We start from the raw sequence: 15,547 nt of genomic DNA, 5'->3' as shown, positions 1-15,547 counted from the left end.
AATGATAAACTAGAGTTATCTAACTTTTATGGTCTTATAATAGTTTTCTGATAACTTTTTAAATGAAAGTTGACTTTTATGTTGTAAAATCTTATTTAAAAATATATTTAATCTGGAGTGATTCATATTTCTTAATATTGTAGATTAATAAGATCCCAGCTCTCATCACATGTAAAATCTTGTTTTGATGTAAAAGAAAAATTTTAATATTATTTATTATTTAAAGTAACTTCTTATTTGAATGCAGTGTTGTGTCTATATAAGATTTCCATTGTCATGTAGGTACAATCATTATCTCACAGTACTATAGTGTAGTTACTAAGTAATGATTACACCATAATATTGCCATTCAGTTCAAACAGTTTCAGTTAAACTGTTTTGTGATGTCATCTCATCATTTGTATTAGTCATTTTATTGTTATTGCTTGTAACTATGTACCTTTGTACTCTTTGTAGTAATAAACTGAGATTTATGAAGCTCTCAAATAGTAAGTCAAAAATATAATTACTGTGTGATCTATTCCTCCCTCAAATATTTCTACTATGGACCATAATAATTGGAGTCTGTGAAGCACAATCATAAATCCATGTAATTCACCTTCCTGGCAATTTGTTCACCAACTGTTCCTAAGATGCTTTTCTTCCTGATGATGTATTTTGTTCCTGAGATTCGTATGTTTGTAAGGTCCTCATGTGTCTATGAAAATATTTTCTAGTAAAATAATTATTTTAATACAAAATTTATTTGCTTTGCTGTGTAGAGAGTACCTATGTTATACGAAAATAATTGATTTAACAAAGTAAAGTTCCTTATAGTGTGAAGCGAGAACTAAAACCTTAATTTCATCCATGTTTTACGTTGCCAATAAAATAGTTATACCAGGCCTTATACCCACACACTACTCAAAATTGCAATAATAAGAGTAATACCTAAGGCGTGACTTTTACACGCCCGGTCTACGTGAATCGTAAACTCTTGTTTATTGCGGAAATAATAGGCTTAAGATCGTTGCTATAAGTTGCCGTTTAATGGCACACGTCATATACAGGCTTTGAATTCATGGTCTGAAACGTAAAGGAGGAATTAAATTGTAGCAAGAACACTACTTCACTCTAGTAGGTTCTTCACCCCAAGAGAAGACTGAGATCGCAACTATAATAGGATAGCTTTTGTCGTAATTTGGTTCTAATTTACGAAAATATAAGATTCTTCAACCTGAGCGAAGACTGATATGGCAATTTTAATAGGATAGCTCTTGTCGTAAATTGGTACCACTTCGTACTCCAAAAGTCCAAACTGTTTGTCCTACGCAGTTTCTTCTGAATACATTTGATTCTCGATACACTTTGCACCTGGCCGTAAAATTGAAGTTGGAGTTCGATATGGACGTCTTTCGTATTAAAAGAAATAGTTTTAATATCCATTCCGAAAATTAATATCCATTCAAACATTCCAAATATTGCAATTTTCTTCATTCTTCACGAGATTGATATTTCTCATCTGTTTACGAGAACCATTGAAGGACCTACCTGTACGTTCTGCGTATGTCCTAGATACAAATTGGAATATTATGAATATCTTATTGATAATGCTAAGGAGCTTAGCTATATATTTTGCATTGCATATTACTTAGGGCACTGATACTAGCGATTTTATAGGCAAATTATGGATATCGGTTCCTTGTTGTGAGAATATCTTAGCGCCTAAGCTCTAGGTGTTTTCTGGCACGGCGTCCGTTCAGATGATTCATGCAAATGAAGGCCGAACCCGGATCACTGCTCTGTACATAGATAACACATTATAAGAATAGGTTTGGTCAAAAATAGCTTCGGATTTTCTTTACTTATCTTCGTTTTCCTTAAAAATTGTGAAAATAGTTTCAGTTAGATTTCTGCAAGGAAATTGACAAGCGTACTACCTAGTCATACATACATCCATTTATAATATAATCTGTTTTTTACTCAAATTTATTGATAGAGTTCTATGAAATTTTAACAAAACCCAGAGTTTAAATTCAACTAGACAAAAACCAGAAATTTAATCTTTAAGTTGACTTCGTACGAACTCGAGTCAGCGTAATAGTAGATACATTGCGATTCCGGGAACTGCGCCACACGAGCTAACAAACATGGAGACAAGGAGCTCTTCCTATATACTATTGAAATATTTATACCCTAAAGGAGGTCGTAACACAATTTCACTCGCATACTACCTACCTGCTAAAATTTAGGATAACTGGGTCAATAGAAACGTGTCGTGAACTGTCTACGCCATTTACACGAGCCTCGGCTGACCTTAAGATAGACGTTCATTATTCCGTAATTAAAACAACAAACCTACGAGAATCAACAAATGCTTTTGATTTCGTTTATATACTTAGATTTCGTGTTAAAATTATTGGTGACAAGGGTAAAAAGACAATTCTACAAAGTTGAATCTGTATCATTAAGCCTTTTGTGATGGAAAAACATATTTTTTCGGTTTTCTGACTTCGTCGCTACTTACTTTTACAGTAGGAAACTTCTAGCAAGTAATTATTTGAACACACTAAACTTTAAGTTTCAGGACTTACGTAGCCCATTCCTGCATGCCATAAACTTATGTTGTGTAGGTCTGAATTCCAACTGTTAAAAGACATTGATCGCATATTACGTATTTTCGTAGCTCCATTTTTATTAATTCAATCGCTTGTTTATCCTGACTCAAACAATACTAGTAATTGTGTTGTTCTCCAGGCCGTATGCACCACTCCGCCAGCACACCGGCGGGGGTGGACGGCGCGGGCGGGGGCTCCCGGACGCCGCCAGCGACGCCCAAGAAGGGCGGCAAGATGCTGGCCGTCAGGGTGCAGATGTTGGACGACTCCATATCCATGTTCCAGATACAGGTCAGTTTTATAACATAAGCTTATGATAACATCGTGTATTAAAGGTTTAGTCACATAAACAATGGTAGAACAGCTTTAAAAAACCCATTAAGGGTTTATTATGAGCTATTGTCGACGCCGTCATACATCAGTATCTCGTAAGATCCTAAACTTTTTGATGGTAAAACAGGATATAACAAATTTATCACTCACTGCAATGTACACAATGGAATCGTTTAATATTTCCATATTGTTATTAGTTTTCACATAATGTGTTAATGTTAAACTAAATAGAAACTATTTTATTTCCGTCCTCGCAATCTGTCTACTTCAGATCGCTATTTCCCGAGATTCGATGCCAATATGTTTTAGATCGACACGATTATTATCGGAAGATATTAATTAACACTATCATTGATATTATCAAGATAATTACGTTGTTTTTATCCAGATAATGATGGCATTCATTCATCGAGGACTAGTTATAAGCAAGGTCACTGGGTTTAATTGGAAAGTAGACGATAACAATATCAATAAGACTAGTGTAGTTACAAGAATAGGTAGGTTTCCTAATGATGATTAAACCTAGATCTCTTAAGTCCCGTGTAACAAAGTGTGTCGAAGCGTTAGGCATAGCAAACTTTGGTGATTGGTACGAAAACTTTCCTTAATCAGAAACGTAAGGAAATGGCGCGTGATTTCCATGAAACCTTACTTTAAATGCGCCTTCCGAGGTTATAGTCCTTGGAGATTGGACATGAGAAAATTTATGACGCTTGAAAGAAAAACAATAGTCCAATTGTCTTGAGTAATGTATGTATGTGAAGATTTATGAGGTACGTCAACAGTACATGCGACTCATCAAACTTTTCAAACTCAGTCTTTTTCTTTAGTCAAAAATGTATAAAGGAAAACTAAAAATACAGTATAACGACGCTAATTTCAAGTCCCGACCCCAAAAATGAAATCTCATACCTACATAAAATAATGTTACATTAAAGACAGCTTGTATACAAGCATTATTGTAATTATTCTGGCCCAATGTCCCGAAATTAAGGGTAAATATGTAACCCTTGTCGTTTTATTTTTAGACACAGATGATAGCAGTTCTGTGGAGCGGTCTGTCGCCGCGGAGGTTGTAAAACTTTTATCAGTTCAGTGATTAACAGTCACTTCCTCTCGTATCGTGTGACGCTCTTCATTGGAATGCTAGTGTACTCTACAGCTCTGTTGTTTCTCTATTCTTCTGTATTTTCCGGATACCTCCAGATATATTTTAACTTGTTTGCGTTAATTCTCGCATCTTATTATATAATTATATTAGATATACTTTAATACACAATGCTTTGATAATTTTCTTTTCTATGTAATACAAGCTTGGAAACATTTTGAAACTTCAAGCTTAGATAGTCTTAATAGGATTGCGTGATTCCCAGAATTGAATCTTAAGATCGATACAGCTCTTGCAAGCAACGTCGGTATTAACGTGGAAGTAATTGTATAGAAACTCGTAACAGATATTGTCTGTAATATTGCTGTGTCATATCAGACTGTAGCAATTAGTGGCTCGTAGAAGTTAGGTGCCTATTAACACTCGGAGTTAGAAGCTTGTTAGCACTCTGTAGTACTTTGGACCGTGAATGTGACCGAATGTTTGGCGGTGACCAAGAATTTAGCTTTATCGTGTAAAATGTAGTTTAACGTTTGTTATTTACTTTGGTATAAATGTGCTTAAAATTTAGACAAAATGCGACATTAAGTAGTTCGACTCATTTGTCAACAGCTTTTTTAAGTTTTTCCTTTGACTTCTTAATTTTTCATTTAGCAAACTACATAACTATCTACTACAATTTTACTGGATCATATTGTCTAATCTTGTTTACTCTCGCTCGAGCTCACATTTCCACAAAACCAACAGCAGCGATATGATTGACTAACTCACAACAGACGTCCGTCACATTTACGAGTTGCCGTACAGCGCCGTACACATGTGAAGTGACATGGAACGATCCCGGTCGACCTCCCTTACACACAGGCCCTGACACGTGAGAGTTCCCTCGAGGTACCTTTAAGCTGCACCTTCGCAATACGCCGAATTTCCTTATCCGGATTAACAATACGATGGAAGACTGTGATTTTTAATGCGAATCTATCCTTTTTTGCTAGAGGTAACGTTCTATTCGATAGCGTTGATGGGTAAATATACGTGTTTTTTCTGCCTGGTATCATGCAATTTGATATTTATGATGGGCATACTATCTTCCGCTGTTCTACAGAGATATGAACGATGCAGGCGTCTGTCAGGTTATTTAATTACTGCGTACGAAATATCCTTTGTGACGTGAAAGCTTACAGAAATATCTTCCAAGGGATTTTCATAAGCCTCTATTTTGACCATCGGTGCTATCAGAATATTGAAATTCTTGTACCTCATTGTGCCAGTTTGATATATCCCTCGTTTTCTCTGGTAAAAATTTAAAATTGTCTCGTTCAACAGCAGACATCGATAAATTGATTATTACTTTTCCCATTAATATTCCGCAACTCATCTGCAAAACCATTAGGAAAGCCATTAGCTTATTGCATTTTCGTATGACCGAACATGGGTCGCCACCATACATCGACTTCCGCTAATCAAGCGTACACTTGTTCGATGAAGGAAACATTGGCAAGTATTGACGTAGTGTGTCCAGTGAGTTAACTTCATAATGATGTCACGTGGCGTATGTCCACCTTACCTCTCTATAGGAATACTGAATTGACTGAATTCCCAGCAAGTATGGAGCTGGTGTACTGCACCTGTGTTGACTGTGGCATTGGCAACATTTCCGCATCCCTTAAAGACGTTGGTGATTATTCGGCGTCGTGCACCGATGTGTCGAGGATGCATAATGAAGGTTCTGGCTCCCGCTAATTTCGACGCTAACTATTTTGAATTTGAAATGAGGTAGTGCCTGTATGGCGCGGCCTCCGTGCATAATGTGACCGCAGTCCGCAAACCGCCTTACCGCGGCTCCCAAAGGACGTGAGCCTCGCTTTATAGTTGGAAGTTATATAGGTTCGCTGTGGCTCTGAATATCTTAACATTATGATAGTTCTCAAGTGGTTTTTGGTGGAGAAACTACTTTCCATACACATTGTGTTTCTAAAAATACGCTTCTTTATGAACTAAAACTCCTTTTGTTTTGGCTACTTTCTTCAGTTTTAATGGCATTGCAGTCTATCTTGCTATTTCTATAACTGATAATCAGACAATTTCTCAGCTAATATACATCCTACAATACACCTGCAATCATATCTTAGAAGATTAAACGATAAACATGTTATGAAGAATGTCCACAATCTAGTCCAAGGTATATATACTTCCAATCAAACATTAATACGTGTAAAATACAAGCAATAAATTAATCAAACACGACTAATGGGAGCAATTATTGAAAGTTTATAGCGACGCCGACGGCTGCACTGAACTCGTATAGAATGCAAGCGACATTTGGCGGCACTAATGCGATTATATTCGAAACACTGTGACCGTTGTTAATGACGTTTGTTATACCAATTGGAATTGTTGCTGGTTGATTAGAATATGTTGTTGGTAAACAATGTTCAAGTTGATGAATGAAAAGTAGAATACCAGTTGTAACTGAACATCAGGCTTTAGCTTTTTTAGGTAATACGTATTAATTTGTGAATGGAGTTCTATTCTACACTGAACGGCATGGTGATAAGGAAGTTCGTTCAATAACATTTTCAAAATAGCTTGAGTGATTTTGGCTGAAATTTCATTGTCAGATAGCTGGTTTTGGAAAGTAGCGTAAGCTTAATTAGCTCAATTTTAACAAAAATATCCACGCTTGAGATGCGCGGGGTAGCTATATAGGATCTAGGATCTGTATTTGACTAGTAAACTGTAATATGAAGTACAAAAAGGCTTGCAATAAAGTAGCTAACATCTATTTTTTCCAATCATGATGATTAGAAAAAATATAAAAATAACAACAATGATCCACTGACACAGATACTACAATGGCAATCAGGAATGAATGTCCATTCGGATTGTTCTATTGTGTATCCTCGCAACATAGTAGTTCTAACCGTTTGTACGCGGCTTAATTGGGTCGCTACTCGCCCGCCCAGCGACGCCTACTAAGCACTTTAATTAGCTATAAAAATGCGTTGATTGTTTTAATTATAAGAGTGACGCAGAACATGGTGTTTAATAAAATATGACTTGAAATAGTCTTTTGAATAATTAAGATCGCAGTTGAAGTTATGAGCGGAAAGCAAGGGCCATAGTTAATGCTGCTTTCCACTACGATGTTGTTAATTAGATGAATGATATTTGCAGGTAAATTCTCTCTTCTATTCCACCCTTAAACCTTTTATAATACGGATGTAATTCTATAGTTTATTCTTGATTTAACACAATGACATGATCCTAATATTCTTAATAGGTTTCAAATGGGTGGTATTTATAGCTGAAATTATATACAGTGGCGCACAGCATGGGCTTGTGTGCATTATATTGTCCAAGCGAATCGTTTCAAAAATCTGTGCGTAGGATGTTAAAAGTAATTTGGTAGAGAACAATTTCCCGTGTAAACAAATTCCACCTTGGTGTCAGGTCGAATCGATGTAGTCAAAGGATGTGACCGCGCATTTAATGTTAATACACGAACAGTGTTTATGACGGGAGCGCTGTGGACTTAGGTGTTAGTCGTACGTTTTCAATGTATTGGATTAGGCTCCCTCATTACTTTACCTGTAGGAAATATTGTATTTGAGTAGAATACAAAAGGTAAATTGAATTTCTGCTAATGTCTAGGAAAAGGAGACTTAAACAGGGTTATATGAGAAGAATTTGATAGTGATGATTATTCAATCCATAACCTATCACCGTTATATAAAGTGGTAAATTTGTATTTTTTCACCAGTCATGGATTTAATTATATTACAAGTCATGATTGCCGAAACAGTTAGTGGTTGAACCAAAATAATCGTTGAATACAATTAAAATGTATTTAATTTTACCGCGGTAATATCCAATTCATTGTAGAGCACGATAAATCGTATTTTTCAATGAGGTAGTGCAGGTCAGTGTAACGCGCCGCGCCCCGATCGTTATTCGCTCGCCAAACTTTGATGACACTCATCCTTCGCGTTTTTAGGTTACGACGCAAGGGGACGGTGCGGAACTCGGAGTTAGACTGTCCGTGACGTCACAATGTCTTTACGTGAATGAATCCATACATTTTGCCGATTAATTCTATGCTAGGACATTTGATTGTATTTTTTTTTATTTACTATGGATATCCTTTGTGGTTTTAAGATATTTTCTTTTGCTTGTGTCATTTTAGCAGACACGATTGCATAATTTTACTTTAAACTGTATTACACGCATTATGCTATTGTCTTACTTTAAGGTATGCGTTCTGTATTTTAGAAAACGCAAAGCTAACTTAAATATACTTTAAAATTATACACTACGGTACGGTAATTTAAACCGTATATTTGCGATGTTGTTTGTATATAAGTTAAAATAAAAACTATTTCTACTGCAGAATCTTTAAGTTTACTACGTTTAGTCTCTAGCGAGCATAAGCTCGTTGATATATCTGCACTAAAAAGAGTTCGGAGTAATCCTTGGCTCGGACACAAGTTCATTTACCTAGCAGAGGGTTGAAAGCACCCTGGCTTTATTTAAACTTGTCCACTAGACTAGATACTAATTTCTAACAGAATGCACATTTTTCGCATGCTTGGATTAGTGATTCGAGTTAGTAGGTTTAGTAAGTTATCAGTTTCAGGTTAATTTTTAGCCCAATAATTGAAAAAAATGCTGAATAATAATATATGTCTGCGATACAGCCATAATTTTTTTTATATATTTATGTTGAGAGGAGTCTTATTTAAAGCAGACTTTTAATTTCGTTCCTGTGGACACATTATTTGAGATTATAATTGTCTTTAGACTTACGATACATCTATTTCAATGCATGAGCAGATTTGGCTTGAAAGATGTAAATCTGCATATTCTCTTAAATTTTCGCCCTTATAAATCCATAGCAGGTTTACAAAAAGTATAAAACATTATTTATTAAATCCGTTGAGCAAATAACGCCAGATGTTTTCTATAACCACAGGAAAAAACATTTTTTTGGCAATCACAAGGCCACTTTCGGTTCCTTCTCGATGTAATTTGTAATTTCCTTTTAGTCTTGACGTTACGTGATGTTTAAATAAACGCGAGGAAACAGCTCTTCTGTTCGCGCGACGGCAATCCGTTTGAAATTTCGTATTTCCTACTCTATGCTTCATTAGTTTCAACTTTATTGCTAATTGTTAATTACGATATCACGCCAATATCTATCAAATGTATCCGTTGGTTTTAAAAGCAAATATTTCTCAAATTACTACAGTATTAATTCTGTTTAATGCGCTGTTTTTCATTTCATCGAATCAACCTTTAGAGAGGGACTAAAAAGTGCTGAGTCTGAGTAACCTAGCTTTATTTATTCCATCACTAGCAGACTGGCCCGACTTCGTTCGGGTACAGTACAAATTTTATTTCATTGATTCCATTCCCGTGGGACTTTTGATCTCATCGATCCCATACAAAACTGGTCCCGACAATTACAAACATATAAAAAAAAGGTCCCAATTTAGTTTAGTTGTTCAAGAGTTATGCGCGTACATACATTGCCATGGTTCCTTTTTATTTATGTAGATTATATAAAAAAATATAACTCGAAGGTGACTGACATGAAATAGTGATCTATCAACTCCTAGGCCAAACCACTGGACGGACCGTTATCAATTCTTACCCCAAGGGGATAAAATAGGGGAAGACCTTTTCTATGAATATTCTTTCCTAAGTCACAAACCACGTGGACAAAGTCGCGGTGACAAAAAAATAGTGCAGTATCAGACTATTTCTTCTAACACCATAGTAACGAGCAGCCGATATAAATTAGTATTCAAAGCTGACGTCACAGAAAGGTCACAGTTTAAATAGTGTGAAAGCTAATTGCCTACGTAATGGGTCGTCACCCACCCCAGTAAGTCGAGCCCTTGATGACCTGTCACGCTGCGTTACACACCGATTATGTAATAGTTTAAGCCGATAATGACACCTACATGCTCTTCTGACGACGTAAAAAATATGATGTAGGTTGTGTATGATTAATATCTGAATGATTAATATCTAAAGTTCTGTTTTTTTTTATACACAACTCCCGCATTAAGAATTGATTTTGTGTCGCGGGGACTCTAACAAACACACGAACAACGGACACAAAGTACAATCAGACTAGAAACAATTATATGTTCCGTGTGGGAACCGAACCCATGAACTTTCGATGCATTGACAGTGGCTTGGCTACCACCTTAACTACTTGTTATGTTTGTACTTTACTTACCCGTATTCATATACCTTCAAACTTAAAAGCTCAGTTTTATTTCATTTCCTAGAATCTATTAACTCCAGACAGGTATACACACAATTCTCGGTAGTAATGTAAAATTTGCAACTGTCTATTAACGCTGAAATAGCTTTCAATCAAGAGAAATACCTTTTCATAACATTGGTATAAACTGTAGCACAAACAGGTGTATTACAGTGGCATTTATTCATGTGAAATAGTATATTTATTATGTGGTTACACATTTGGTGTAGTGGCGCGCGTGGGGTGGCGGGGTGTACAAGTGCGGCCTTTAGCGTCGGCATTCACGATTCATTGGCTTTCCCACGATCTCGCCCCGCTCTGTTTAACTACGATACACTAATGATTGTTTTGTTTGTACGACTAATTGATTTGTTTCTATGTTTGTTTTTACATTCTATTGTTGCGGTTATTCTAATTTATATTGTTCTTTAGTCTATATTTGTAACGTCTGTTCTACTAGCTTGTGGTTTAATCTGCCTTACCTAAGACTTTACTTGCTGGTCTGCATTTTGGAATAAACTGTTACCTTAAATTTTGGATAAAATGAAATTGCATCTCAAAATGTTCTCACGATGCACCAGTAGAGATAGCTCTTAAGGTAATATCTGAAACCGCACTATACCGAAAATCCGATATCCTATAGCTCGCTGGCTGCCTTATGCACGAAAGCTTTTAGCGAAATCCTTAAACCACACCGGCTTCCGAATTTCTAAAATGCCTTACAAAGTTTTCTCCCTTGATACGAGAACCCAAATTTTCTTCAACGTAACTTGAATTCGCACTCACACTAATTCTTGAGGCGTGGGTCAACACTCTCTGGTTTGTTGCATGACACTTGACATGCTTTGTGCGTCGTGAATGCGTTGAGCCGTCTGCCGGGACCAATGTGCCATGTCGGTAATCGCATACATGTATATGTTTGAAAGCGTATATGGATGATCCTTTATGGACGAGTTCACTGCAGAACGTGACCTCTTTACAATGGCGCCATATACTTCTTCCCAGATTTATTATTCTCTTGTATATTTAGGTCGGTACCCATTTTAACCAGATATGACTGAATAGGGTATTTATTACATCACTGTTTGCACTAAAAGTGGTTGTAAAATGTTTTCTTACGTTCATTGTAGTTAGATCATGTTAGTTTGAACTTGGGAATTTACGGGCTTCTATTCTTCATTGTAACATTTGATTTGGTACTGCTAGTACGATAGCAAAAATGTTAGTCATCATCTAATTTATATCGGGAGTCTAGTCACCCACAATGTATATCTTAAAGGGTCTGTGGATGACGTTATGCACCACTCGATTATTGCAAAGTAAAAGAATCGTGAACAAAGTTGAGTGGTATTAATCGCATGGAAGATTCTGGCACGTTGCCATCTCTCCCTGCTCGTGTTACCTAACAGAAAAACTTTGTTTTATGCAACCGGATAATTCTTTAACGTGCTTTTTTAAGTTTTTCAATTGCCGAGTTCAGTAGCCTAGATTCTAAAGTAAAAATAAGTGATAGTATGTTGTTTTGACTGATGAGCTCTTCAAATAATTGCTTTGGCACTCTTTTTTTTTGCTGCTTCCTTTGAACATTCCGACTTGCAGTTATGAGAGCAACAACACACAAGTTTATTGTATAAAATACAGAAGTGATGCTTACTTAAATAGTAGTAGTAGCGTACAAATAATTTCAATCTGTCTGAATATTAAACCGAAGTCAAATTTCGGGAACAAAACATAGGCGAGTCCAAATCCTAGGATCGTTTCAGCTATAAACATTGCTGTTTATAAGACTTTACGCTCGAAATATTACCATTGCCATTCTATTCGAATCTCCGGCTTAGTTTAAGCAGATATTTATAAGGGACATTTATGCCTCGAACGATACTGTCTTCCCAATTTATGTGAGAACTGACGACCTCTGTATAAAGGACATTTTTATTCATATCACTGTTATGATAATATGCAGAGTGAGGGCGTGATGTTTATATGTAGCGTGCAATTTAGTTGTGCGGTTGTTTTCATTGTGATAAATGATATGTTTCCTAGTAATCGGACAATGTCGTGTATTATAAAAAATGTATTTACATCCGTTTTAAATAGTTTTTTTATAAAACGGACAGGATATTCATCATGGCAACAGTATTAGAAATAAACGAGAAAGTTCGCTGTATCAGAATATTACTAACTACAAGATTTGTGAACCTCAATGTAGTCGTCTGAAGATTCCTCTGAGTAATTCAGACAATAAAAGTGTTAGCTCGTGATTTATCAACATTTCACACCGTCCTTGGTTTTATAACAAAAACAAACATAAAACCACTTCGTCACACACATGTCAACAGAATGAACTGACACTATCACGCCGTGCACGACGGAATCGTTTATGTGGAAAAAACTCGGACATTTTCACGTGTGTTCACAATCCTACACTCACATTTTATATTTTGTTAGTGTCTTGTCAAGAACAGTGGAAACATTTGATATCTTGGAACATTCTTCTTGGTTTTTGTCAACCTGATGTCGCAGTTGTTTGTCTTACTTGATATGCTTTGAAATATGGACTCTTGTCTTCACTGACAATAGTAGACAATGACAGTGTTATTTATCTGCTGTTGACTATCGTGCTCTCTAAAATAACATTAAATTGACTAACCATTTACCACGTTTAATGATAATAGGAAAAATAAACCCTGGAACGGACTATTTTGATTTCTTTTAGACGGATTAATCAAAAGTATCTGCTAACTTTTCTATCCATATTACTGAATGTTTTCCAACTATAAAAGTTATTCCCCGACGAAAGCCATCACTCATCCTAATGTGCCGCGAGACACCTGTATGACGTCACGATTGCCGCGTGAACAGCCTGTATTTGTACCTACAGTATCCGTTACATAATAACTGTTATACAATGGAGTATACGAGTACATAGGTACTAGGTACACGGGTATTTGTTCTCTGTTCTGTTTTCCACGCCCCGACGTCACTCACATACCGTGTTTGTACAAATCTGAAGGATTTGAATCGTAAAATAGATGGAATTGCTGACTGAATATGTTGTCAGTTTCTGTGAACGTAAACGTGACTGTTTAGCGTTGATACGGCCGTTTGCTACGTCAGGGGATGCTCTGATTTGTCATATTACATTTTGGAACGGATGTAAAATGATTTAACAGATTATTAAAATATCTGTATTGCTGCATTTGGTTCGATTTGAAGTTAAGTATTTTAATCCTTACAAACGTTTTTAACTAATAATGACATTTTCATATCTCAAACAGCATTTTAGAAATAGATGTTATAGTAAAATAAATATCAGTATGAGGTTATAAATAGTTACAGTCTTCAGTTACAACTTTAAGGTTACACTGGTGGGTCAACATAAGCACATCTATTCCGAACTATATTATATTTAGATCAGGACAAAAGGTCAGGTTGCATTCATAAAAATAGCCCTAGATTATCTACTATGATCTAGAAATGGCAGGAACTAAGTGCTCCGTTTAAAGTTCCATCGCAAATCGTCGAGAATTGTCTACAATTGAATGAGGGAAATGCATTTTGTCGCCGAGTGCTCTAGAATTAAATGGGGCTTTGTGATTGCTGCGATTTTCTATTTGTCTTACCTGCCTCGTGACAGTTTGTTAGATTTTAAATTGGAACTAGAACTATTTAATTAAACTAATACAAGTTATATAGGCTTTTAAATATTGTTAAAAGGTAATTTGATAAATAGTATACGCCGTAATTGTGAACAAGTTCAAAAAGGAAAAATATTTTTTTAGAAGCAAGACTTTGTATTCTACGTCAATCTATACAAAATAAATCAACAATCCGTGATCGCGTGCAATAACAATAACTATAATACAACAACATTGAAGCCAGTTTTATACAAACGTATACAAGTACTTTCTACAACCTGGCATCCTGTTAGATGCACCTATTGGAATTCAAGTCAGTGTTGGTCGTGAACGTGGTACACCAGTGCAACGTTTGTACGATTTTGCATGGCGTTTCGCGTCGATGCACGAACTCTATTATCGTAGACGGCAGGACGCCAACTCGTGAATGTGGCTCACGATTTTGCTCCTTATACAGCTCGCTTTAAAATATTCTGGGTGTACTAGTACGGTTTGTTGTTTTAAACCGTGTTCGTTGTGGTTGAATCGTAAAGGATTGCTGCTTCGTAAACTTCGTTTGAAGACTATTCTAGTTAAAATCGTATTTTAAACACCGTTCGTTGTACTTCCCAAAAATGTCATGGTTAGTCTCTCGAGAGGCAGAGCTGTTTCGTATCATTACATTTTGCCTATTTGTTAGTCAACTGTTCATATTCTTGGCTTTATTTTATATATCAGCTTAGCCTTTCTTCCAAGCTATGTTGGAGTCGGCTTCCAGTCTCACCGGATGCAGCTGAATACCAGTATTTTACATGGAGCGACTGCCTATCTGACCTCCGCAACCCAGTTACCTGGGATAACACGATACCCTTCGGTAAGACTGGTTGTCAGACTTTCAAGCTTCTGACTACTGTTAACGACTGTCAAAGATCTTCGAAATTGACAGCCGGGACCCACAATTTAACGTGCCTTCCGAAACACGGAGGAACTCGAAATGTATTAGATGGTCACCCATCCACAAATCAACCTCGGCAAGCATGGCTTAACCTCAGAGATCGATCCGCGCGGCTGCTGTTAACTAAGCCACGAGCTCCTCTATTAATTTATATTTTAAATTTTATTTTATATTGTTGAAATAATTCCATTCCTCTCCATGCATTGTCCTCAGAGTTCCATCTACTACAAGTCACGCTATCCATCACACAATCCATTAATCTCTTCTTCTTCCCCGTGTGACCTTTTATTCATCGACACGACTATGATGGAACATTATTCTAGCTCTAGTTCCCATTACTTCTGAACAAAAGTCTTATTTGGTAGTTTTACATCATCGATCAAAAGTATGCAGTCATCTTGTAATGAATTGAATGTCAGTCACCACAAGTTCTGGCGATGACGCTATTGGAAAATACGCTGTGTACTTTAAACGAATAAACATAATATATTTATTGAGGTTTCAAATATATTATCATGTTGTTTGTCAAAACTGGAAGTCTAGTTTTTCCAGAATTTAACAAACTCCTTTACATTGACAAATTTTGCCACAAATTACATGTGCGAAATATTTTAGTAATCAAATAAAAAAAATCTTCGAGTATTGGTATTTGACAATCCATGT

At 36.2% G+C, this 15,547-nt stretch overlaps 1 protein-coding gene across 15 annotated transcripts in view; it reads left to right on the top strand.

The window, feature by feature from the left end:
• Window positions 1-15,547, top strand: part of LOC142979547 (FERM, ARHGEF and pleckstrin domain-containing protein 1-like) — a 62,322-nt gene that overhangs the window by 1,949 nt on the left and 44,826 nt on the right. For all 15 annotated transcript variants that reach the window (XM_076124572.1, XM_076124540.1, XM_076124642.1 and 12 more), the window contains one exon: window positions 2,737-2,888. In XM_076124572.1, the coding sequence (XP_075980687.1) occupies window positions 2,737-2,888 (152 nt within the window). The remainder of the gene's footprint in view (window positions 1-2,736; window positions 2,889-15,547) is intronic.

This window comes from Anticarsia gemmatalis, chromosome 2 (genome assembly GCF_050436995.1).
Source record: "Anticarsia gemmatalis isolate Benzon Research Colony breed Stoneville strain chromosome 2, ilAntGemm2 primary, whole genome shotgun sequence".
In the NCBI taxonomy this organism is placed as follows: domain Eukaryota; kingdom Metazoa; phylum Arthropoda; class Insecta; order Lepidoptera; family Erebidae; genus Anticarsia; species Anticarsia gemmatalis.
Note: the sequence above shows the minus strand (reverse complement) of the source record. Positions and strands in the feature narration are given on the sequence as shown.